General features: G+C 56.2%; 1 protein-coding gene across 4 annotated transcripts; it reads left to right on the top strand.

The window, feature by feature from the left end:
- Positions 1-13: 13 nt before the first annotated feature.
- ZDHHC7 (zinc finger DHHC-type palmitoyltransferase 7) lies at positions 14-25,829 on the top strand. Of its 4 annotated transcripts, XM_043599798.1 has the most exons (10): positions 23-270; positions 901-1,059; positions 4,155-4,356; positions 13,535-13,620; positions 16,195-16,525; positions 20,901-21,025; positions 21,820-21,916; positions 22,326-22,407; positions 23,120-23,250; positions 23,919-25,829. In XM_043599798.1, the coding sequence occupies exons 5-10, from the start codon at positions 16,211-16,213 to the stop codon at positions 24,093-24,095; spliced, it is 927 nt and encodes a 308-aa protein (XP_043455733.1). In that variant the 5' UTR covers positions 23-270; positions 901-1,059; positions 4,155-4,356; positions 13,535-13,620; positions 16,195-16,210; the 3' UTR covers positions 24,096-25,829. The 4 variants fall into 4 exon arrangements, with proteins under 4 accessions (XP_043455734.1, XP_043455733.1, XP_043455732.1 ...); XM_043599797.1 differs by lacking the exon at positions 4,155-4,356; XM_043599799.1 differs by lacking the exons at positions 901-1,059; positions 4,155-4,356 and having other exon boundaries at positions 14-270.

Raw genomic sequence — 25,829 nt, 5'->3', positions numbered from 1 at the left:
AGCGCGGCGCCGCTGACCCCGCGGGGTTCACTTCCGGGGGTCGCGCCGCCCGGCTCCCCAGGCAGGGCTCTGCGCTCTCGTGTCCGCTCGGCGGCTGCCTCCCTCAGACCGGGCCGGCGGGACGTGCCCGAGCCGAGCCGCGGGGCCCGCTCCGGCCCGGCCATGAGCGCGGCCGCATGATGCGTCCCTGCCTCGGCCGCTGCAGTCGCCGCCGCCGCCGCCGCAGGCCGGGAGGAGCCGCAGCGCCGGGCGACCCCGCCCGGGCCTCGGGTGAGTGCGGCGGGCCGGGCCGGGCCGGGCCGGGGCCGGGCGGGCTGCTCACACCCCGGCCTCCCGGCCACTCCCTGTCCCCGGCCCGCCCTTCCTTCGGCCCCCCTGCGCCCTCTCCTCCGGACGCCTCGCTTCTGCGACCTTCCCGAGCTCCTCGGGGGCACCTCTGTGCCACCTCTGTGCCTGCGCTTGCCTTCCCTTCCAGGTGTCTCCTGTCACTCTTGATCTCTCGGGATACGGCCCGAATCGCAGCCCCAGGTTTTCGCCTGACCTTGGGCGTGACACTTAGCTCTCCCGAGCCGCGGTTTCCCCCTCTCGTAAACTAATAACGGGGTTGTTGTTAGAGCCAAAAGGGAGAGTGGCTATAAAACCTTTCTGTAACCTGTAAAGAGTGCTTTATAGCCAGGCATTACAAAGGGCTTTCTTGAACTTCGCCCGTGGCTTCTCGAATGCTCCTGTTCCCCCCTTCTTTCTGAAAAGTTTGAATTATTCTCTCATTCTTCGCCCATCTTCCTGATGATCTTCCCTTCCCCCGATCAACGATCTTCGGCGGGGGAGGGTGGTTGCCGGACTGGGCATCTGGGGCGATCAGGTCAGCCTTCAGGTCAACGTCTGCGTCTTTTCTTGCAGCCAAGGTTCATCCCTCGCGAGGCGTCATTGCTGCTGGAACTAAGTGTCTCTGCTGTTGGACCGACACACTTTGCTAGCTTACCAGTAACCAACTCCTTATGCTTCCTGTCGTGACCAGTTGTGCAGTGAGTCTGCTTAGTGTCTGTCCGTGCTGCTCATGTATGTATCTATTTTAATCTATTTTACTCTTACGGTCTCAGGTGGTCTAGAAACCTGGATCAATACACAGTTCTCCCTACACTCTTCCCCTCACAGCCGAGGAGTTTCATTTCTTTGTTTTACAACCTGAACTCACCTACAGTCACCTTTTAAGAGGTCACCTTGTTAAGCTTGCTGGTTAGGAGGTCAGAACTCGACTAAAGGGAAAAGCTCTTGGGGTATTTGAACAAACGGGGTGGAACAGAAGTGTTGAATTGCATTCCTTGAACACCCTGGGAGGTGTTCGAGGTAGAAGGGTTCGGGTTATTGAGGTTAGTTGGGCGTTGTGTATTTCTGGGAGTTAGACCGGTGGGTTCACCTTGACTTTTGAGGACAAGATGACGCGAAAGGTAGCTTCGTAAAGGAGTCATTCGACAGCCATCGGAAGGAACCCTTCGCACGGATGTCTCGGCTCACAGCAAAGGGCGTAAAACGCGTACAGAAATATTCCTGCCACCAGTGGCTCAGAGCCTGCCTCAGGTTACAGGGAGCAAACTGGATCGTTGCAGCCATGCTAATCCATCCATGATAAAAGCAGAAATCCCCTTCTAGAAAAGGACAAGTGTTAGCAGGAACAGAATGAAAAGGAACTTTGTTAAGAGCAGTCTGGATTCAGTCAAAAGTATGGATACGTTTCTGCTTTCTTACTGAAAGTGTTACCTGCAGGCTCGAGACCCTTACCGATAGTATCGTTTTCCGTAATTTGAGGCAGTGGGACTAGAAATAAGTTTGCATTGGAACCTAATGTGTTTGGAATGAACCGATGATCTGAGAGCTTCCCGGCTCCCCTGCAGGCGGGGCAAGTCTACAGAGTATCTACCGGATAATTTTCCGGAAGTGGCTCCTAGGGATTATGTTCCTTAAAAACAGTGTTTTTAATTATAAAAATAATACAGCTCGGGGTGTCTGGGTGGTTCGGTCGGTGAAGCGTCCGACTCTTGGTTTCAGCTCAGGTCACGATGTCACCGCTCGTGAGCTCGAGCCTCCCTCTGTTTCTGCCTCTCCCCCACTCTCTATCACTCTCAAAAAAAATAGTAAGTTAACTTAAATAATACAGCTTATTTTGTATAAAAAGTCAAACACTAGAGCAGAGCATAAAGTGTGGACACTCATTGTAGTCCCTTGTGTCCCCAAAGCCAGTGTCCAGGGTCAGTATTCACAACTGGCCGCATGACCATTCAGCTGCGGCATCTGAGACGTGTTTAGGTCGACTGTGAGAGTGGGTCACTTCCAGAGTTTAGAGGGAACGGTCCTGTCAGTCCACCCTCGCTTCTGACACCAGCTGCAAGTTTTGGGGTTCTCACAACCACCTTCAGTTTTGATTGTTAATTGAGAAGGACTCGCGGAACTTGCTGAAAGCTGTTAGGGCACAGTCGAGGCTTTTTTACAAGTAAAAGGTAAAGATTAAAATCAGCCAAGGGAAGAGGCTTCTGGCTCAGAGTCTGAGGAAGGAGCCAGGGTGAAGCTCGGGTCCAGAATGTGTCTCATTCCTCTCTCGGATGGGACGGCTCTCTCTCGGATCTCTCTCGGATCCAGAATGCGTCTCATTCCTCACATGGATGGGACGGCTCGCACGCGCGGGGCACTCCCAGCCAGGGAAACTCAGAGGAGCCGTGGTGTTTTGAGTCTTCTTTGGGGTTCCCTTTCATAAGCATAATTGGGTGATTCATCAGTTGCCATGCTGATGCTGCGTGCCCCAGAGCCCCCCTCGGAACCACCTTGTTGGTCTCAATGGTGTGGCCAGCTCCCACCCGAAATCAGACTGTCAGCCGAGGACAAAGGCCAGACCTCCTTTGGGGCAAGGTTAAACTTTTTATTACACAGGACCCTTCCTTCTTTCATGGTCCCTTTCTACTTAAAAGTACACTCTTTTGCTTTACCACTGATGAATGGCTACCTTCTGGAGCATGGAGGAGACAGAGGCCACTGGGAGAATTCGCTCAACCTTGATTTTTTTTTTCTAGCTAAAATATCTCCCAGTGTCCACCAGTCTTTTTCTTTCCTTTACTTCTGAGGAAGAGAGAATCCCTCTTCCCATTAACTCTGTGTCTGTTCTTTGGTCAGCCTGTTTCGGGACCGGCATTCAGTCATTTCCTCTTACTTTTGCCTCTTTGATTTTTTTTTCTCTTTCACTGACTGCTTTGCCTCTGTCTACAAACATGTCTTTGTCTTGCTAATCTTAGCTCTGCTTACCACTGAGTTTTATTCCGTTCTTGGAAAACCTTGTTAGAATCCTATTGTCTAATAAAATCCAGATCCTAATGGGCCCAAGATAATGCCTCACGTTGGCACAGCATCTTAGAGTTTGGAAAACAATTACGTCATCCTGCAATCCCCTGTAGATAGTGGGGGCTTGGTAAGTGCTTGATCAATGGGTAATTTGGCTGAGCAGAGGGTGAGAGTCCTCAACTTGGAGGAGACAGCAGGAACAGAAGCACAGAGGGGTAAGAGGGCATCGTGAGGGAACCGGCATTCGCGCCGTGTGGAAGAGAGTGTGAGCACCACGCCTGAGAAGGAAGGGGAGCCAGATTCGGTGGGGCCTTGAATGCCGTGGGCAAGGCTGAAAGCTTTTGGACCAGACTGACTCTGACGCACCGGGTGAGGTTTGGTGATGACTCCTGCAGCTGCACGGAGGGTGGTTGGGCCTCGCGACCGACCGTGGAGATTAGGATCCTGCAGAGGCACCTGCCCGAGGTGAGGTGCCTAAACTTGGTGGTGGGAAAGGTGGGAAGAGAAGGGGCCGAGCCCTAAGCGGGAGGTGTCCTCGAGCCTGTAGGGAGGGGTGGAGGGGTTGTGTGTCTAGAGGGCGAAAGGGACTTAATAAATACCGGTTGCCTGAGGAGTGCTCCCGGTATGTGGGAGGAGAGGAGGGCTCTGTGTTTAGCTGGTGCTTTGGAAAGGGTGCTGTTTGTTTACAGCACCCAGTAAGCAGGGGGCAGGCAGGATAGAGAGGCCGCCAGTGTCTCTCGAGACAGGCTCTTACAGTATCAGTTCTGTGTTGAAATGTTTTGAATTCTTAGAGTTCCATATTCCCTAATTCAATTTATTCGTTACAGAATGCGTTTTCTAACACCAAGTGCTCTGGGAGGCGGTGTATTTTAACGGAAGAGCATGGGCTTTGGAGTCAGAACGGTCCCACGTCCACCCTTCACTGGCTGTGAGCTCGGGCAGGTTACTGTAGCTGTAAGGCTGCATCTGTTCGTGCCTGAAGTGAGCTCATATTAGGGCCTTGCTCTTAGGCTAGCGGCCGGCTTCAAGGTAATGATGTATGTAAAGTTCCGGGGTGCACGGGGGGTGCGTAGTGATTGGCCTTTCTGATATCTTACATTGTCGTTAATTTGCAACTGAGAGCTAGCTACGTTAGCGCGTCAGATGTTCCCAGTGTTTTGGATTTGGGCGAGTCTGATGTTGGAAGAGTTCACGTCATGTTAAACAAGGAACCCCTATTTAGGAAGATGTGGAAAGAGGCTGGGATTCGCCAGCCTGGTTCAGGTCCAGCCGTTCCCTGGGACAGGACACCTAAGAGAGGTTTGGAACTCTGGTGTTCTTTGTGTCTCTGGATTTAGAATTCCCGAGGGTTCGTTTACCTTTTTGGGATCTTTAGAAAAAGCTTTCAGAGACAGGCTGTGGCTCTCGCGCAGGGATAACCGTGAAACCTCTGGGATATCGGTGAGCGCGTCCTTGAGGCCACCTCATCCAGCCCGTGCTCAGGATGACACCCTGGAAATGGAGATTCCCCCAGAAGTGTGGGATTCTCTCCTCCTCCCCTTCTCTCTCTCTCCCCTCAACCCTTCCGCACGTCTCCCTGACTGCTTTTCGCAAGGCTCCCAGACTCCTGACCGCGCCCCCGCCTCCCCCACCCCGGCCAGATCCCACCGCCTCTCCTCCGTGTCCCTGAGTTTTCTCGGGCACGCTCCTTGCCCCTCAGCTCACTGCACAGACAGGTGCAGAGTGCGCAGAGTCCTGGGGGTGTGCCGGGACATTGCAGGGCATGTGGCAGCCCGTGAGGTGGGGAGGTCAGCAGGCTCCAGGTCAGGTAGAGCTTTAGACCACAGGGAGGCCTTTGGATGTTACTCTAACGGCAGAGGCCCCTCGTTGGGTGGTTTTAAGTAAGGGAGGAGTATGATCTGATTTGTATCTGTGAAACCTTATTCGGGGTGGGCCCTGGGGTGAGGGAGGCAGTGACGGTAGAGACCGACCGGGAGTGCTGGGGAGGCGCCCTGCGGACTGCCTGGAGGAGGGCTCGTGGCCGTGGTTTGGCTGGGCAGGAGGTGGAAGAGGGCAGATTTGGGCTGGTTTTGGAGATGGCGCCCACAGGACTTGCTGGAGGGTTCGATGTGAAGAGGTGGGGGGGGAGGCAGGTGGGGGAAGAGTTCAGTGAAGAGTGACTCCTATGTTTTGACCTTGACAACTGGAGGAGGTACGCCCTACGGAGCTGTGAAGGTCCGTAAGGGTTTGGTGGGCGGAGGGGGTTGTTGGGGAGGATCTACTCAGTGATGTACGGTTCGTTTCGGAGCTTCCCAGATATGTGTATCATTAGCAGCAGTGTTCGTGGGCCTGAGAGCCCAGAAGATCCTTTAGAGAGAGCGGAGATAAAGGAAAAACCCAGGGCTGAGCCTGAGCACCGCCACCGAGGCACCTACAGAGAGGAGGACCCAGTAAGAGACTGAAGCGTGGCCTGTGGGAAAGAAGGAAAACCCAGCGCCATCCCCGTGCACCCATGAGATTGGCTCCTGGTGGGTGCGTTTCTCCATTTGCCATCTTTGATCGGCAGCACCCAAGGCCTGTTCTAGAGCGGTTATGTATTTTAGTGTCGAAGACCTTCCTAGAAACCTTAAATAAGTTTACTTGTCACAGTGTGCATAATGTGCCAGCATATTATTGAGACTTGGCTTTACTTGGCTTAATATTCTGTTGGGTTTTTTCCCCCTTAAATGTTAATATTCTGTCTTTGGATTCAATAATTTGAGAAGATAGTGGTTTTGTACAGCATACGTTATTGGTAGGGTTTGAAAGCACAAACTAAATCTTTCATGATTGCAAAATGATGGAAGGAACGTTCGAGAACGTAATTGCCGTAAATACACTACAGCACGTTCTGTGGCCACTCCAGTCTTTCCTTCTTTCAGCAAGTACAGCTACGACTCTACGGCCTATAGTCCTCCGCTCCACCCTGGCTCACTTAGCATCCAGGATGAAGGTTGATGCCCCGGGACAGACGTGCTGGACCTTTCCCTTCACGTCTTTTCAGGTCGCAGCCTGTTTGCACAGCCACGTGCTGGAACTTATTTTTATCCCGAAGGGCCCCTCCGCTGAGCTCTTGGAACTGCCCTGCTGATCCAGCCTCCGTCCGACCTGGCCACCTTGTCACTTCCTCCAAACCCGGTTCGTAGTCTCACCAGGACCTCCAGCTCCTTAGAATTTTCTGCCAACTGGCTTGTCAGGCTTCTCCCCTTCCTCCTGCATTCCACAACGGGTCATTTCAGCTCAGGCCTTGCCTTTGACACCTGTTGGACACCTGGTTTTCCATCGAATCATCGGTCATCGTGGCTACTCTCCAGCCCCGCGTAAGCCTGTGGGTGCTGAGCTGGGCTCTTGGACGGCAGAGCAAAGCGGTCCCATCACGTTGTTAGAAAGTGGGGGTCTGCGGCACCTCGTGGGCCCACCACTTGCTCGGCTGCTCTCCCTGCAGCAACCGTTCCCCGATCTCGGTGGCTTCCTGCACTTGTAACACCCACAGCCCACTGGTTACTCTTTGCTCAGAAAACAGTGCTGTGGGGTGTAAACGGCTTTAGCTTCAGCCCATCTCCATGGTTTTCCATAGACCCCCTGCCCCACTGTTGCTTCCTCCTTCTCAGGAAGGGGGATCGTCCCCCCGAGTGTGCAAGCTTGGACCCTCATCCTTTCAAAACACAAAAGTGCAGCGAGCCTAAATTACTTTTGTAGTGGCAAGAAAAGTTCAGAGAAGTACAGAATTAGAAAGAAAAAAGAAACAGGAGTAAGCATGGCGAGGCCTCTTAGCTTATGTTTTCTTGGTCTGATATCTTAATTGGCTCAACTGTCCATAAATAATTCATTCTGTTTCCATTAAATCACTTTGGGGGCCGTGGTAGGCTTTTAAAAGCGTGGCACAGTCAAACCAAGATGCACTTTGGTGACACCTGCGTGGAGCCCCTGCGGGTCCAAGGCGGCCCGTGTGCAAACGGGGACCCCGCACAGCCCGGGTTTGACCGCGCAGGCTACTTACGTGTGAATTTTTTTGATACGGTATATAATACCGTAAATGTGTTTTCTCTTAGGACTTTCTTAACACTTTTTCTCGTGCGTGCTTCGTCATAAGAATACGTACAAAAATTGTGTTCGTTGGCCGTTACCGTCATCGTGAGGCTGTTAGGAGTTCGATCTCGGGGGACTCCGAAGTTACCCACAGGTTTTTGACTGTCTGTGGGGATGCCGTCCCCAACCCCGTGTTATGCGAGGGCCTGCCGTGCCTCTTTAGGATTACCGTAGCGTAGGAGATGGTGCACGAGAGCGGAAACTGAGAAACAGAATCCCCTCCGCTTTTGCTTCCAGATCCTGGACGTCCCGGCACTTTTGGAAGGCGCTTCTCTAATTTTCCCACCACCCGCTCTCCCAGGCTCGTGGCCCTGGACTGAACCTGCCAGGGCGAGATCCCTGAGGGGCTCCTCCAGTGCCCGCGTCGCTGGGGCTGACTGCTCCGGCCTGCCTGCTCTTCCCCGGCCCTTCTGGCGCCCTTGCTGGCTCTTTGGACCCCTTCCAGGGCTCTAGCCCCACACTTCTGTGGCCCCTCGGGTGGTCACGTCCGGTCCCCCTTTGCTCGTCCCCTCTGTGCTGGGGTCTCTAGGTCGGGGCAGGGGGAGGGCGGAGGACTGTCCGCCAGTGTGTTCCACAGGTGCCTGTAGGTCTGTGAGTCCCGGTCTCGGGCTCTCGCCCTGAGTCTGCAGCTCCCGCGTCGCAGAAGAAGCGGCCGGGGCAGCAGTGTTTCCGAGTCCCTGTCGCGTCCTTGTGTTGTGCCCCCGCTGCCCCGTGCTGTCGGTCCCTGCTGTGCTCTTTCTTCCTGGGCCTGGCTGTGAGATGGGGGCGCCCAGGCCCTGCCCCCTCTTGGCCCCGGCCTGCGCCTTCTCTGCTCTCGGCCGCAGCAGCCCCCTTCCACCCGCGTCTCACCTTGTTGCCAATTCCATCTTAAAGCATCTGTCCACAAAGCACTGGTGCCTCCCCTTCCGGCGGAATGAGTCCAGGCTTCCAGACTCCTCCACGGGCCCTTCCGAGCACCTCGGAAGTGGCCCCGGTCTGCCCGTCCCCCCTGCCTCTCCCCACCCTCCTTCTCCCCAGGCCTGGGGCCCCGTGGCACACCGTGCGCCTCTCCCACCCGGGTCTTCTCACACTCTTCTCTCCTGTCTGGGCCCTGCCTGTTGTCACGGCCCACCACGCGGTCCCCTTGCTTTCTTGACGCTTTCCCTGGCTCCTCCAGACAGAGTTAGCTGCCGTCCTCCCTCTCACCCGTCACACTTGGCTCCTGATTTGGGGGTGACACTTAGCATATTATTTACCAGCCCGACTGCCACCTCTGCTGGTCTGTGAACTCCTGTGGGCTAAAGCTCCCGTCTGTGCTTGTGCATCGGGGGCCTGGTGTAGAGGGGATGGTGTTGGAACCGCCCCCCCCGCCCCCCGCCACGTTTGAATTCAGTAGATCTTTCATGGCTTGTGTTTGCTTCATATGCTGCTTCTGTGCCTGAGGCAGAGAGTCGCTTATTCCTGCTTTTTATAGGTCATCAGTGGGTGTATGAATACTAAAGCCATAATGAGTTTAAACAGCATTGTAATATAAACATGAATACCAGACTCTAGGGTAGACATTCTTTTTATTGCAATAGAGAAAGTAATTATATCATGATTTTTTTTTTTTTTTTTTTTTTTTAGATTTTATTTTCTTAAGTACTCTCGACACCCAGCATGGGGCTCGCACTCAAAACTCCGAGATCAGGAGTCACACGCTCCACTCGCTGAGCCAGCGGGTGCCCCTCTTGATTCTTTTTTGTAGTAACTCATCACCAAGGAATACCGATGTCTTTCGTTCATTTGTTTTCAGTTTGTACTTGAGAACACATTTTCTGCTTATAGCCAAGGTAAAAAGCAAGGGAAGAGGCCAAGAACTTTGTCTGAAGGGACGTCTTGTCCGAGACGTCTTGGCTCCTGAGCGCAGCTTCTGGAGGAAACATCTGGCTGGAGCTTGGCTTCACTTGGCCTTTCCCACCCGGCACATGAACTCGCACTGGCTGTTTTCCTCCCGTTCATTCTCGTAGTGAAGCGGGATTAATGTGTGATGAAATGTACAATTTTAAGCGCACTGTTGATTGTTGGCTGTTTGTTTTTTTTTTTTAATTTTTTTTTTAATGTTTATTTATTTTTGAGAGACAGAACGTGAGTGGGGGAGGAGCAGAGAGAGAGGGAGACACAGAATCCAAAGCAGGCTCCATCCAGGCTCCGAGCTGTCAGCACAGAGCCCGACGCGGGGCTCGAACTCACGAGCTGTGAGATCGTGACCTGAGCCGAAGTCGGACTCTCAATCGACTGAGCCACCCAGGCGCCCCTGTTTTATTTTGTTTTGTTTTTTTAAGTTTAAAAAAAAATTTTTTTTTTTACGTGTTTTTATTTATTTTTGAGACAGAGAGAGACAGCATGAGCAGGAGAGGGGCAGAGAGAGAGGGAGACACAGAATCCGAAGCAGGCTCCGGGCTCTGAACCGACAGCACAGAGCCGGACGCGGGTCTCGAACTCGCAGACAGCGAGACCGTGACCTGAGCCGGAGTCGGACGCTTAACCGACTGAGCCACCCAGGCGCCCCCCGACTTTTGTCTTGACAGATGCTATGTCCCTCTCAGGATCCGGGGCATTTCCAACAGCCGAGAAGGTACCTTTGGCTCTTCTCAGTCATTCCCCTTGTGTTCAAACCCACTTTGAATTCTTTCAAAATAAATTCATGTTGCCTGGTTTCAAGGGCCATGTAGATGGCAGAACCTTTTTTTTTTTTTAATTAATGTCTTTATTTTTTAACGCACATCCAAGTTGGTTAGCATAGAGAGAGCAACGATTTCAGGAGTAGATTCCTTAAGCCCCTTCCCCATTTAGCCCATCCCCCTCCCACAACGCCTCCAGCAGCCCTCTGTTCTCTATGTTTATATTTAAGGGTCTCTTATGTCTTGTCCCCCTCCCTATTTTTATATTAGTTTTGCTTCTCTTCCCTTCTGTTCATCAGTTTTGTATCCTAAAGTCCTTATATGAGTGAAGTCATATGATAATTTGTCTTTCTCTGACGAATTTCACTTAGCATAATACCCTCCAGTTCCAGCCACATAGTTGCCAATGGCAAGATCCCATTCTTTTTTTTTTTTTTTTTTTTTAATTTTTTTTTTCAACGTTTATTTATTTTTGGGACAGAGAGAGACAGAGCATGAACGGGGGAGGGGCAGAGAGAGAAGGAGACACAGAATCGGAAACAGGCTCCAGGCTCTGAGCCATCAGCCCAGAGCCCGACGCGGGGCTCGAACTCACAGACCGCGAGATCGTGACCTGGCTGAAGTCGGACACTTAACCGACTGCGCCACCCAGGCGCCCCTAGATCCCATTCTTTTTGATTGCCGAGTAATACTCCACTGTATATATACCCCACATCTTCTTTATCCGTTCATCCATCGATGGACATTTGGGCTCTTTCCATACTGTGGCTATTGTTGATAGCGTTGCTGTAAACATTGGGGTGCATGTGGTCCTTCGGAACAGCATACCCGTATCCTTTGGATAAATACCTAGTTTAACTTTTTTGGATAAATACCCAGCAGTTGCTGGGTTGTAGGGTAGTTCTAGTTTTAGTTTTTTGAGGAACCTCCCTACTGTTTTCCAAAGTGGCTGCACCAGCGTGCATTCCCATCAGCAGTGCAAAAGAGATCCTCTTTCTCCACATCCTCGCCAGCATCTGTTGTTGCCTGAGTTGTTCATGTGAGCAGTTCTGACAGGTGTGAGGTGGTATCTCAGTGGGTTTTGATTTGTATTTCCCTGATGAGGAGTGATGTGGAGCATTTTTTTCATGTGTCGGTTGGCCATCTGGATGTCTTCTTTGGAGAAGTGTCTATTCATGTCTTTGGCCCATTTCTTCACCGGATTATTTGTCTTTTGGGTGTTGAGTTTGATAAGCTCTTTATAGACTTTGCATACTAACCCTTTATCTGATACGTCGTTGGCAAATCTCTTCTCCCATTCCGTCAGTTGCCTTTTAGTTTTGCTGATAGTTTCCTTCTCTGTGCAGAAGCTTTTTATTTTGATGAGGTCCCAATAGTTCGTTTTTGCTTTCGTTTCCCTTGCCTCCAGAGAGGTGTTGAGTAAACAGTTTCTGCGGATGGCAGGTTTTTGGGATTTAGCCACGGTGTTGCAGGTTATCAGTAGCTTTTTCCCTCTTTGTTGCTGAGAAGTGTGCCGTTGCAAGAATGTGCCTGTGCCGTAGTTTGTTTATTCGCCTCCTGGTGCTGGATATTTGGATTGTTTCTAGTCCGGAAGATTATGAATAAAGCTGCATGAACAGTGCTGTCCATGTTTGTGTTCACATTCAGCGTTCTTGGGTAAATATCTCGAAGTGGAATTGTTGAGTCATAGGGTGGGTGTTTAACTGGGAGAAAGTGCCAGGCCGCTTTTCTTTTCGAAGCGGTTGCTGCGTCGGTTACTTTTTAAAATATATACAAGTAATTGGGGATTTGGTCTCATTGTAGAGATGCTGCTCTAAACGTGACCTCTGAGCAGTCTTGTATTTTGCAAAGCCAGGTTTACTTTAAAACATTATTACGTAAGCTTATCTGAAAACAGTTCAAAGTATCATTGCATATTAATAGTTGTTGGTTACCGCATAGCTATGTGAACAAAGTTACTGTATATAAATACCGTATTTTAAAAGTCTCCCCCCCCCCCCCCCCCCCCCCCCCCCGCCATTAGTTTCAGCAGCTTTGGAGTCACGGCCACATTTGTTCCTCAGAAGGGGCTCAGGGCTGGAAAGGTGCTAGGGGACAGTGGCCGGGGTGGAGGTGGGAGGACAGGCAGGGGGGTCGTCGGGTAGGTGCTGAGGGGGAAGTGGCTTCTGAGGAGTCTTAAGGCAGGACAGTGAGCAGCCTCGCTCTGCTCTGGAGCGTCTAACTGGTGGCAGGGACTGGGGGGCCCCCGGGAGAGGTGCCTCCCGCCTCCTGACCCCCGGCCCCTCCTCCTCCCCGACTTGCACGCCAGCCTCCCGCTGTCCTAGTCAGGGGTTTTGGTTTCGGAAGACAGCACCGACGGAGGGTTTGCTTGAGCAGAATAATCTATTGGAAGGACACGGGAGAAAGAACGGACAGGCGCCGGGACGGTGGGCCAGCCGGCTGTATTTTGTGCTATCTCCTGAGTTCTTTCTCTTTGTCGCTTAGCTCTCCTTTTGGGAGAGTTCCTCACTCTCCTGTCCGATCCTGTTTTTAAAATTCTGTCACCATTTTTATTTTCAGTAACTAGGAAGTTCTCAGAATGTTCCTCTTTTGTTTCACAGATACGATTTCTTATTTCTTCTTAAGTTCTCTCTCTGCCTTTTGCCTGTTCTGTGTTTCTTTCTGGGGCTCTAGCCTTTCGCGAGCCCCGTGTGGGCTTTTTTCAAAGCATCTGACCCACGTGTAAGCCAAAGAATTAGGCTGTCCTCCTTGAACGCACACAGTGGTGCGTGCCAGTCATATTTCAGAAAGACTGGAAATAAATGGACAGCTTGAAAAAAAAACCTAATGAAAAGATTCGTGCTGGGAATAAAGACTGTTTATGTCGGGGGTCCCGCCCACCTTGTTATCTTCAGGCCCTTTTTCTCAGGGCCACACACGAGTGCTTCTACAGAGGCCACGTCTGGTTGCCGCCCGCGGGTGACCGGGAGCCAGAGGGAGACGCCAAGGGGGGGCGGTCTTTTCCTCCAGTAGGCGGTCCTCACTCGGTTCCCTGTTTCCCTCCCTCCCCGTGGGCCCGGCATCCCCTGTCCAGCACCTCTCCCCTCGTGGTCTGGCTCTCTCCCGTTTTCTCTGTGATTCTCCTGCTGTGGCCGCTAAAACCGTTGTCGGCTTTTGAAACGCAGGCTGGTCGGATGTGGCCTGGATTCTCCCTGGGGATCTTTCTCAAGAGGTTCGGGCTTCTAAACTCGCATTTAATCCTGGGGCAGGTGTAACGTGAATCACTTCAGAGTTTACTAGTAGTGGAAATGCAGAGGAGCGATGACTTCATCGTCAGGGGTGGTTCCGGGTAGCGGAACTTTACGTGACAAGTGTGATGTTGGTTATACAGCTCCCCGAGTTAATCACGGCCTAAGAAATGCCGTGTACTTCAGTCGTAAGAGAAGTAACCTTTCGCATCAGATCTTGTTGTCTTTCAGATCCCGTCACATAGGACACTATGCACCTTCACATCCTGAAGAAAAGACGCAAAATGTTCAAGTAATGCTTCGAGCTCGTTTGTGAGGTAAGCGAGGGGCCCTGCCGACCCTGACTGCGTTCGTTGACGGGGCGGTTTGTGCGGTATAGACGGTCACTCTTTGACCTGTGGGCTTCGGCTCGCTCGCCGCCTCTGGAGGGGGCTCCATGACGCGAACCCGTGAGCGATCCGTATGGCAGACGAGGTGAGCGCCGGGCGAGAATTAACGGGAAGCGTCGCCCGGATGGCAGTCCCCACACGTCGCGGCGACCTGCCGTGCCACCTGCCGCGTTCTGGGAAACCGCTGTCCCTAACGTGAGCATAAACGGCTCAGGTGCGGCAGCCTGGACGGCATCCCGTTAAATCGGCCGCTAAAGTCCAATGATGGCGGTGCGCCCCCGGCTCGCCCGTCGCTCGATCGCGCTGCCTCCGGGTTCCCTCAGAGGTGGCCGTCAGGGCTTGGAGACGAGGGCGGTGGGGCTCTGAGCGGGGAGGGGGCGGCGCCCTTGCCCCGGCGGCTGCAGGCGGTGTCCCGTCTGCTGTCCCGTTTCCAGCATCTACATGGCTTCTTCACTTCCTCCCCTCCCTTCCTGTGGTGTAAACACGGTGACTCGGCAGAACGCCGGCTCGTGCAGCCGGTGACCGAGCACCCGGTCTAGCCGGCCGCGCCCTGCCGTGTTCAGTGCTGGTTTTCCTGGACACGAAGTGACTTTGGGCTGTCAGGTTCTTTTCCCGTGGCCTTCGGCGGATTTGACAACCGTGGCACATCGGCGCCCTCCCACGGCGTCCGTGCGTCTGCGGCTTCCCCTGCAGGAGCACGCCTGTCACCGGTACCTTGCCGGCAGGGCCGAGCGGGACGGGCCCAGGGTGCGCCGTGCCTCCGGACGACCCGCCGGGCCCTGCTCTCCGACTGCCCAGATGCGCTCTGGCGCAAGGCTGGCCCGTAGCTTCTTGTCTTGCTGTCCGGCGAGCAAGCGCCCGCTCGTCACGGGGAGCGTCCTGCTCGAGGAGCGGCCGTGGAGCAAAACGGAGGCCGGTCGCAGGGATTCTCCGGCTTAAGGCCGATGTATAGTGACGATGCGCTAAGACTCTTTCATGGAAATCGCTATGAAACTACTTAAATCTGAGAAAGGGACCGGTCTCTTGGTGTTGCATCTGCCGAGTAACATGCCCTTGCCGGGGGCCCAACAGCCTGCACGCGGCAGACGGGCACACGGGGAGAAGGCCGGACCCTTCATGAGAGCCCGCCAAGGAGGGGAGATGCACAGGAGCTCCCTTAAGGCAGAAGGGGGTCTGCACGCCACAGGCAGCACCGGTGGGCGGGCCCTGAGAGTTCCAGGGACGGTTGAAGCTTCCAGTCACTGCCCGGGCACTGACAGAACTGGGCTGCACCGGGGGTGTGCGCCGTCTTCCGATGCTCACGTCAGGTGTGCCAAAGCCCTTCTCCCAGTGTGCCCCTCTGGGGAACGGCACCTGTCAGGACGGCTTGCTGGGGGGAGAGGGGCACGGGGAGCTCGTCTGCACGGCGTGGACCCCTGGGAAGGAGCCCCGACAGGCCAGAAGGCTGGCTGTGGTCTGTCCACGCTCTCTTGATCTTCAGTTTCTTGTGTGTCACTCAGAAAAAACCTTCAAGCATTGTGTGTCCGACCTGCGAGCGGGGTTATTTTATGGCCTGAGGGAAACCGGGTCTGGTCTCGTGCCCGTGCACCGACCTGCCTCCCGTCGGCTCGTCCTTGTCATCACTGTGCCGCAGTTGCTTCCGAGGAAGAGCCGTGCCCATCTGTAGGCCCGTGGGGGCCCGGCGGTGCCCTCGCTCCCGCTCCCACGCTGAGCGTCCTCAGGGCCCCTGACGGAAGGCCGTGGGTGTTTCTCCTTCCCGTGCATGAACACCAAGGCCAAGCGAACCCCCAGCCCCCCTCCCCCACCGCGATCACGAGCGCTCAGCCGCTCGGGTCGCTGTCGGGGCGTGCATTAGCGCGGCAGCCAGAGCCGGCCAAGGAGAGTCCGGGTTTTTCCGGAGTCCGCTCACACCCCGCGCGCTGTCCTGTAGCAGGCAGCGTGGGAAGCGCGGGAGAGGTGTCCGAGAACGGCTCAGCGAATGGATTAACGAGGGAACGAGAGTGTTAAGACGTGAAAGCAGAGAGGAGTGCCCTCCCGAAACAGCATAGAGCTCAGGGCGATGGAGGGGACACAGAAGCGCACCGTACGCGGGGGTCCTGAGCGGACGGGGGCCCAGGGCCTCCGCACAGACACGGCCTGGGCCTGCTGGCGAGGGTGGCGGCTGTGGCACGACTCGCTTGGTCTCCACTGCGGCTGGGAGGCTGCATCCGGCCTCTTCTTTCCCTTATCTCTGTTCGTCCGTGGCTGTGGCTGGCCTTCGGCGGCTGTGCGCGCCTCGGGGTCACTCGTGCCGTGGGGTGTACTGTGTCATAGGCTGTAAACTAGTCCCCGAGGTGAAAGATTTTAAAGTTCAGGTCTTGTTCCGTTGTTAATGTTCTTTTCTGCTGTGTGTGGACTGTCTCGCGAGATGGTCCGGAGCAGACTAACCCGTCCGGTTCACCAGTGTGCACGTGCCCCCCCCCCCCCCCCCCCGAGCCTCATCAGCTCTGTCCCGTCTCCTAGGGTGCCCGGGGACACCATGCCGTCATCAGGACACCGGCTCCGGGATGTCGAGCATCATCCTCTCCTGGCCGAAAACGACAATTACGACTCTTCGTCATCCTCTTCCTCCGAGGCTGACGTGGCCGACAGGGTCTGGTTCATCCGCGACGGCTGCGGCATGATCTGTGCCGTCATGACGTGGCTCCTGGTCGTCTATGCGGACTTTGTGGTGACTTTCGTCATGCTGCTGCCTTCCAAAGACTTCTGGTACTCTGTGGTCAACGGAGTCCTTTTTAACTGCCTAGCGGTGCTGGCCCTGTCGTCCCACCTGAGAACCATGCTCACAGACCCCGTGAGTACCCACGGTCACCCTTCATCCCCTCTCGTGTCTGGTCGTGGGGCACCACAGACCCCGTGGCGAAGGTGCTGTTCCTCTGGCCTCGGGCTTTTATTAACTCCTCGTATAGACGTGTAGCATTTTTGTGTTGGTTTTTTTTTTTTTTTTTTTAAGTTTATTTGTTTATTTTGAGAGAGAGAGAGAGAGAGTGTGCGAGCAAAGACAAGTGGAGAAAGGAAGCAGAGGGGGAGAGAGAATCCCTAGCAGGTTCCACACTGTCAGGGCAAAGCCCAACGCAGGGCTCAAACTCGTGAACTACGAGGTCATGAGCTGAGCTAAAGTCGAGTCGGACGCTGAACCGACCGAGCCACCCCGGCGCCCCTATTTCTTTATGTAAAGCGGGTTCCACACCCACCATGCAACTCAAACTCGTGACCCCGAGATCAGGAGTCACGCGCCTCCCCGTCCGCACCCAGCAGGCACCCTGCTTGTTTCATGTCTGAACTGGAGCATAAACATTGCTCAAAGTGGGGTCTCTGTGCAGAAATGAAAATCCATCCCATCGGGCTGTTTGTGCAAATGTAAAGGTGTCCCTGAGTGATTTGTCAAGTCCCTCCTGGTTTAAGTGTTTTGTTTCTCTGCAGATCAGACTGACAGCTGGGAGATCTGGTTCTAGATTTCACCACGTAACTAATCTTTTCCGTTGCCTTTTGACCAGAAACAGCTACTTGAACTTCAGTGGGCTAAATTGGGGTTAGATACGATCTCTAAGTTCTTTCTAGCTTCACAGTTTGCTAATTGTTCTGTAATTACACACAGAAGCCGAGGCTAGCATCTTTCTAGCCTGGAGAGGGTCAAGGTCCTGCATGTCTGTGCGGCAGGGAGGGAGAGCTCCTCAGTGACCGCACTGGTTCCACCAGGTGTGGGTCGTTGACCCGGGAGGAAGTGACTGCGCAAGCGAGGTGTCCTCGGCTCAGGCTCAGGGGTCAGGGAGGGAGCCCGACCCGGGTGTATTGTGCGGTGTCGACAAAACCAAGGTGCTGTATTGGGCTCCGTGTGGGAGCGATTTCCCTCAGAATAAAGACCTGACGCTGTGAACTCCCATCGGTCCCCGACGTCCCGAAGGCCGCTGGATTCAGAACCTGTGCGTTGGGGTTGAGGTTCTTTCTCTGAGGTGTGAGACCTCCTCTAGGTAAGCAGAGCGGTTGAGGCCCTTACAGCTCAGCCAGAAGTCCCCTGCAGACCCTGGATCCAGGCTTGCTGCAGAGCCCGGAGGGGACGCGGAGGGCCGCTGTGTGGGGCAGGAGGGCCCGCAGGCTCAGCGGAGACATTCTGGCCATCGGCGTGCACGGCCGGGTGCTTGTGGTCCCTGTGGAGCTTCATTTGAAAACAGGTTCTTTCGACAGCATTAAAACAGTGGTTTTAAACCTCGGGGGCGGGGGCTCCTGATTTGTGAATTACAGTCTTCAGGGCTCGTGTCTGTTGGTGGCTCTGTCCAAAGAAAAGACTGAGAAGTTAATGTCTTGTACAGATTTTTTTATAAATGAGATGAGTTTGAGGCTGAAGCGATACTGATCAGTCCGCAGAGCGTGGTTTACGTGGACGCTGATGCGACTCTGGCTGTCTGAGCTCAGATCCCGGGGCTTTTCCCTGCTCTGTTCACTCGGTCCCTTGCCTGGTGGGGGTCCTGGGCAGAGGGCAGCATTATAGACCCGGCCGGGTGGGCAGCCGGGAGCGGCGCTGTGGGACGAACTCAGATGCATGGCCTCCCAGCGACTTTGTAGCCTCACCTCACAGTCTCTGACCGCAGCCCACTCTGATGTCCGTCAGAGACTCAGCACAGCCTCCCTCTGGGAGTGCAACCCTGCTCCTGGGCCCTGCGGTCCAGCTCCTATCCCCGCCCCCCTCCTCCTACGGAAAAAGGTCTCCACCCTTGGAGGAAGCCCCAAGGAGGCTGGGGGGAGCCGAGGAGAGGTGGTAGAGAGGTGGGGGCAGGACGCTGCGTCTGTCCTGCACGGACACATTCGTTTTCCTGGTCGGGTCACTACAGAGAACGTTGGATGCGGTGTTCAGAGGGAGGGCCTTCCAAGGTCAAGGAGGAGTTTGGGGCCTTGGATGTCAGCATTTTATTTTTATTTATTTATTTTTTTTTTTTCAACGTTTTTTATTTATTTTTGGGACAGAGAGAGACAGAGCATGAACGGGGGAGGGGCAGAGAGAGAGGGAGACACAGAATCGGAAACAGGCTCCAGGCTCTGAGCCATCAGCCCAGAGCCCGATGCGGGGCTCGAACTCACGGACCGCGAGATCGTGACCTGGCTGAAGTCGGACGCTCAACCGACTGCGCCACCCAGGCGCCCCGGATGTCAGCATTTTAATTCGAATTTAATCCGTGTACCATAAAACTTACGTTTTTAAAGTGCATAGTTAAGTGGGTCTTATCCGGAGCTGTGAAACCCCCACCATAGTCAGTTTTAGGACATTTTCATCACCCGGGCCTTTGTCTTGAGGCTTTCACTGCACTCTGGAGTTGCCAGCTTGCACCCCTGTGCCTGTTTTCACATGCTCCCTGCGCCCTGGGAGATCCATAAATGAGTATGTAGCTCTAGGGGAAAGCCCCGTTCTCAGCTGCCCCTTGGCTAGGTCTTGGGGATCCAGAACGCGTGACAGGGAGTTGGGATGAGATGGAAAGATACGGGAGAGGGACAGGGACGCAGAATCGGCGTAGGGCCTCCCGAGGCCCCGAGAGCGTCGTCGCCTCCCCGGGGTTCTGGGCCAGGAACCAGAAGAAAGACGCCCTAAACACCAGTGGGGGCCCCCAGCCGTTAAGCCCCGCGTGAGGGCCGTGCGGCTGTCCCTCTGTCAGGAAACAGTCCTAAGGGATCTCTTGGAAAAGAGGGGTGGTTGTTGGGGTGTCTGCTTTTCAGAACGGTACGGCAGTGGGTCACAGTTTTTACTGGGGAAGGGTACATGTCTGCCTCGTAAAAATGAAGGTGTGTGGAGTTTTAAAACTGGGTCCCTTGCCTCCTACTATGGAAACACGTGACACTGAACTGTCACCGGGAGCGTGTACGTCGCGGGGTTTGTAAGATCCATATAGCGTTGTGACTGCCGGATGGGTGGAGGAAACCTGATGAAAGACCCCAGGTTGTGGTACGTAAATCCCCTAAAATTAACATCCTGACTTAAATTTTCAAAGCCAAAATGTGTTGAACCTTTCACTTTTAAATCTTTGTTAAGGAGAAAATTGTAGTGTCAGGAAACACTAGGCTCCTGACCCGAACAGCTTCCCAGTGCTAGCATGGCCAAGGGACGAGTGCTCGTGTGTCGGGAGGTGAGCTGAGGAGCAGGGAGGGCTGGGCTCCTCCTGCTGGTGCACGGGTATTAGGTCAGCCCTTGCCCCACGCAGCTTCGGCTCTTGTGCCCGGGCCTCGAGGAGTCCCTCGCCGTCCCCGCCACTGCTCACTGCTGCCTCGCGTCTCCTCGGGTCTGCGCTCCCTCCGTGGCCCCGGCCTGCCCTTCCCAGCGTGCCTTTCTGCTCGAGGTGCAGGCTCCGTGGCGCCAGCCGGTGGGAGAGGGGACCTCGTTCCCACCTTGCCACCGTTACGAGCCTCCTCCACGCCAGCGGGTCCCCTTTCTTCGTGCGCCCCGCCGTGGCTCCCGGAGTCCCGTCCCGCGGACGTGTGGTCACTGCGCAGCCCCCGGTGGCCGCTGCCCGGGCCTCGCTGGCGCTCTGCCTCTTGCCGTCTTTCGCCTTGGCCAGCCCGTGGGGCACCCCCGCCCCTGCCCTCCCACCGCGGGGCCCTCCCCACGGCCGGCACCGATCCCGTCTCAGGGATGCACTTGGCAGGTATGCGTGCGTGAGCGCCCGTGGCGAGGCCGGCAGACCCGGGCGCGTGACGCAGCCTCGCAGACGTGAGAGAAGGTCCTTCTTGATTGCGTCCCGTGAGGGTTGCCCGGCTGCAGCTGATGGGGAAACTCTGGGCCACCCCGGTCACGTCAGCCCTGCCCGTGAGAGCGCGGTGACAGGGAAGGGTGTCACAGAACACGCTGGCGCCCTTCGGGGACAGGCAGCGCCCTTGAGTCGGGAAGGCCTGACGAGTAAGCCTCGCCTCCGGCGTGTTCTGCGTAAAGCCAGGAAAGCCTCAGGCGACTGACCGGTTCAGAAAGGGTGAGAAGGTGTTTCGAGTTCATGTGAATGCAGATGCCACTTTTCGTGGGAAGTGACTTCCGGTCCTGCCCGAGGGACAGTCACATCGCCGCACTTCACGTGGCGGCCGTGGCATCGCGCATCATCTGACGGCATTTCAGACCGAAGCGCGTGCGCTCACTGATTCTGTTTTTGAGCTTTCCTTCCCTGGAACCAAAATATGTTCTTGTCCCGCTACAGGGGGCAGTGCCCAAAGGAAACGCCACTAAGGAGCACGTGGAGAGTCTGCAGCTGAAGCCCGGGGAGGTGATCTACAAGTGTCCCAAGTGCTGCTGCATCAAGCCTGAGCGTGCCCATCACTGCAGGTACCGAAGGGCCCGCCCCGGAGAGCACCCCCCCACACCCCCGCCCCAGGCAGCGCCACCCCATACCCCCTCCCCAGAGCAGCCCCCCGCCCCGAGGAGCCCCGTGCCTGAGCAGCGGCCCCACAGCACCCGCTCCCCAGAGCAGCCCCCTGCCCTGAGGAGCCCCTTCACCAGAACAGCCCCCCGCCCCGAGAAGCACCCCCACAGCACCCCCTGCCCAGAGCAGCCCCCTGCCCCGAGCAGCACCCCCACAGCACCCCATCCCCAGAACAGCCCCCTCCCCAGAGCAGCCCCCTGCCGCGAGCAGCCCCCCCCCCACAGCACCCCCTGCCCCGAGCAGCGCCCCCATAGCACTCCCTCCCTAGAGCAGACCCTCGCCCCAAGGAGCCCCCTGCCGCGAGCAGCCCCCCCCACAGCACCCCCTGCCCCGAGCAGCGCCCCCATAGCACTCCCTCCCTAGAGCAGACCCCCGCCCCAAGGAGTCCCCTGCCCCAGAGCAGCCCCCCATAACACCCCCTCCCCAGAGCAGCCCCCCCATAGCACCCCATCCCCAGAACAGCCCCCTCCCCAGAGCAGCCCCCTACCCCAAGCAGCCCCCCCACAGCACCCCCTCCCCAGAGCACCCCCTGCCCAGAGCAGCCCGTGTTCGCCGTGGCCAATACGACAGCCCCTCCTCCAGAGCAGGAGCCCCTTCCCAGAGGCCTCTTCCCAGCACCACGTTCTGTGCGTCGGATGCGCGGCCTGGGGTCGTGTGTTCTCAGCACGTGGAACACCGACAGGTTTCTCCTTTTCAGTATTTGCAAAAGATGTATTCGGAAGATGGACCATCACTGCCCGTGGGTGAACAATTGCGTGGGAGAAAAGAACCAGAGGTTTTTCGTGCTCTTCACTGTGAGTCAAAGTCCTCGCGTGCCGACTCGTCTTGAGTCTGTAACTAGAGCCTTGCCCGGAGCAGGCGAACTTATTCTCCCGTCTGACGAGGTTCTCCGGGACCCGCGTGATAAACTGTGCCGCGGTGGGTAGGACGCACCCCGGCAGGTGTGTCTGCTCGTGTTAGTTTAGGTATTGGACGCGGTTTCGTCCTCGCTCGGACGCCTTGAGTCACAGGTGCTAACAGCTGGGCGAAACGCGTCCCGCGTCCATCGTGACCTCGGGTGGGCAGCCGGCAACCGCTGGGACTGATTCCTCCCGTCCTTAATTGTGACTGACGAACGAGACAGGGTCGACACGCCGACGTGGCCTTTGCTCCTAAAATATGTCATCGCTCCCTGAGTGCTAATCTGCTTCTGTCTTGTTCCAGATGTACATAGCTCTGTCCTCAGTCCACGCTCTGATCCTCTGTGGCCTCCAGTTCATTTCCTGTGTCCGAGGGCAGTGGACCGGTAAGCTCGGCGTGGGTTTCTTTCCCACAAGTGCCCGCCGTCAGGCGGAAAGGGAAAAGCTACGGGAATCGACAAGTTCCTTTAGGAAGAAATACGGGTTTTAACACCGCTGTTTTGCTCGTGGATCGAAGCCACGTGCACAGAATCGTCCTTCCTCAGTCCAGAAGTAGTTGGTGCTGAGTCGCTCTGCAGAGTGGGAGCCTGCCTGGAAGTCAGCATCCTCCCACCAAACCTTGCGTTTGCTTTCTGGTCAGCCAGCTGGGGGTTGTTCCGTGTGGTCCTCGCGTCACTGGACCCCCAAAGCACAGCGCGGCAGGAGCGAGTCAGGTGGGCGCTGACTGCCGCACCCCAGACCGGCCGGCAGGTCAGACAGACTCACCCCCGGGGGGCCTGCAGGGCTGTCCCCTCCCCTAGCTCTCGCTGAAGGTCAGTACGCAGTTGAGCGTGCACGTGCAGTCTTAGCAGGAACCTGGGGTGACGGGGAAGCTGACCGAGAGACGGTGGAGTGGGTCTGTGCCTGGAGGGGTGGCCGCCCCCGCCCCGTGGTGAACGGCGAACGTGCCCGTTTACGGATGAGCCCTTCCGTCCGTCCGCGCCGGCTTCGGGGCCGGCACCGCGAGGACGCTCCTATGCGCAGCCGCTGGGCCGTCCCGTGCTTGGGGGGCTGCTGTGCTCTGGTGGCCTCTCACGGCCCGCTCTCTCTCGTTCACAGAATGCAGTGACTTCTCGCCTCCGGTGACTGTAATCCTGTTGATCCTCCTGTGCCTTGAGGGTCTTCTGTTTTTCACGTTCACCGCGGTTATGTTTGGTACCCAGATTCACTCCATATGCAATGACGAAACGGTACGCTTCCTTCTCCGTTGCGCTCGCCCGGCGTTTGGCTTGAGTGAGTGGGAAAGGCCAGCGGCCACAGCGGGTGCGAGTGTACTAACTCGGGAGGTAGGGCCGTCTCCGTAAGCTGCGGCGGGCTCCCTGTGTTGGTCATTCCCCTGTCTGTGCGCCGTGCAGGTTCAGAGATCAGTTTGATTCGAGAGTCAGCAGAGCCGGGCAGAGAGAGCCAGGCCGATTCCCGGTTTCTGGGAGACCCAGCCCCTAGACCAGCTGAGTGGGGGCAGGGACCCGATGGCCTTCATGCCTCCGTCCTGGAGGGTCTAGGGCAGACACTGGGTAAAGGTGTGTAACAAACGGAAAGAAGGCCGGTGCCCCGGCCCAGAGGACGCGCTCCGCCTTGCCACCACTATATGCGGGTGGCCCCCGGCCGGCCGTGTCTCATGTTGGTTTGGCCCGTGGCTGCGGCCCGGATGCACTCAGGAGGCCGCGGGGCTGGCCCGGCAAGGAGGGTCTGCCCTGCTGACCGCGAGGCCACACGTCACCTGAGCACGTGGCTGTCCCACGGAACCGGATCCCACACTGTGGCGGTTCCTCTGCCGTGACCGCGGGGCCCGACCCGCGCGTGTCGGGGGCTTTGCCGGTGCTGCCTGCCACCCACCTGCTCTCCTTTCTGCCTCCAGGAGATCGAGAGGCTGAAGAGTGAGAAGCCGACGTGGGAGCGGAGGCTGAGATGGGAGGGGATGCGGTCTGTCTTCGGGGGGCCCCCCTCGCTCCTCTGGATGAACCCCTTCGTCGGCTTCCGGTTGGGGCGGCCGCAGACCAGACCCAGGAAAGGAGGCCCAGAGTTCTCCGTCTGAGGCCCCTCGGCGGACGCGAAGGGATTCAGTCGAGTCCGGAAGGGCGGCGGCAGCTCACCTGTGACCAGTAGGGCGAACGGAACCGACAGACCGGTTGCCTGCAGCGAGCAGTTTTATGTTTGTAGTCACAGATCGCAGACTGCCCACGTCAGCGACCGGGGGCCGGTTTCCGCCTGTCCGACTAACAGAAGGTACGTGGCCGCGTGAAGAAGTGTCACGACCTTCCTGCACACTTAGGCTTCTGGTTCGGGACACTGCGTTTTCTAAGAGGTTGTGTGGGGTATTACATGGGTTATTAAAATCCTGTGTCCTAAAGCTGCTTTTTTCAGTCATGAAGAGGAAAAAAAAAAAAGTCAATCCAGTGAATGAGAATTCTCCAGCTTAACGGTTTCAGGGCGTTCCTGTTGGCCCTGGGATTCATTAGTGCGCGCCCTTGATCGTGGAGGGGCCCTGACACAGAAAATACTTTGGTCTCGATGAGCTTCGATACTTTGCACTGAGTTTGCAAACGATCTGTGCACTGAACGGTGAAGGTGGCCTTCGGCACGCGCCCACTGCCCCGAAGAGGCCGCTTCGACCCTGTCGGCAGGTCTGCGTGTGTGTGCGCGTGCGCGTGCGCAAGATGGGCGGTGTTGTTGCGGCGACCTAACAGGTAACAGCTGCGTGCGGCCGGCGAGCTGCTTTCCAGAATCCGAGGTTTCAGGGATGAGGGGAGAGCTGCCTCGGGACCCTTGTCCCCTGGGGCTTGTCATGAATTATGAATGTATTGCATTTTGGAGAATGTCTTGATCCAAAGAACAATCACTCCCATGTGGTCCTTCGTTGCCCTCCTGTTTTGACTTTATTTTCCAGGTCCCGAGTGCGTGAGGGCCTCGGAACTGATGTTTTTTTTTGTTCCAGCCACATCAGGAGTGTCCTAGCGGCACTTTGGTGAGAAGTCTCGTGGCGGCCGGGTACGCCGTGCGGCCGCATGCTGCTGCCGGGGGTGGAGGGGGGCGGGCATGGCCACAGACACTCGCAGAGAGACACGGGCGGCACGGAGGACGTGAGGGGACCCCAAGACAGAGCCCCGGGACCCCGAGCCTCAGTCACTCGCAGAGTATTCAGGACGGCAACAGCTTTATTTTTTGTGTCGTTCATGTTTGTTTTTCCACCCACGTCCCAAGCGATCCAGTAGGACCTTTGGTGCAGAGCTTAAACTTCCATCAGAAAGCAAACAGCTCCCCTCCGTGGGGACTCGCCTTAAACTTGCCCGGTCTGTAACCTGTTTTGTGGGACTCCGGACGAAGCGGTCCTTGACAAAGCCCGAGGCTCTCCTCCAAGCCTGCCTGCACGCTGACGAGAGCCGGTGTTCCCCTCCCGGCTTCTACGCCTTTCCGTTCACCCGTGAGCTGTTTGGGTTTGGGTTTGGGTTTTAACGAACCCGCACCCTGTCCTAGTCAGGCTTCCGCCCCTGCTGACGCAGATCCACGGGGGACCTACCCGAGACACGCAGCTGTAGCCGGGCGAGCAAAGCGGAGGGATGTCATGTCCCGGAGACGGACTGAGAGCCCCGGGGCAGGGGCTGTGTCCCCACCAGAGGGACAGGCCCCAGGGGCCCAGACGCGGCGAGCCGCCAGGAGTCGCACTGTGTCTGCACATCCGTTGTCCGCGGTGGGCGCGTGTGTCCGGCTTCGGTGTGAGGCTTTTAACGTGTGTACCTGTTTATCAATAAAAAGTGGTCCAAGTGGTGGA

The sequence above is a fragment of the Prionailurus bengalensis genome, chromosome E2 (genome assembly GCF_016509475.1).
Source record: "Prionailurus bengalensis isolate Pbe53 chromosome E2, Fcat_Pben_1.1_paternal_pri, whole genome shotgun sequence".
Lineage (NCBI taxonomy): Eukaryota > Metazoa > Chordata > Mammalia > Carnivora > Felidae > Prionailurus > Prionailurus bengalensis.
The sequence above is the reverse complement of the archived record's forward strand: the minus strand, read 5'-3'. Positions and strand labels throughout refer to the sequence as shown.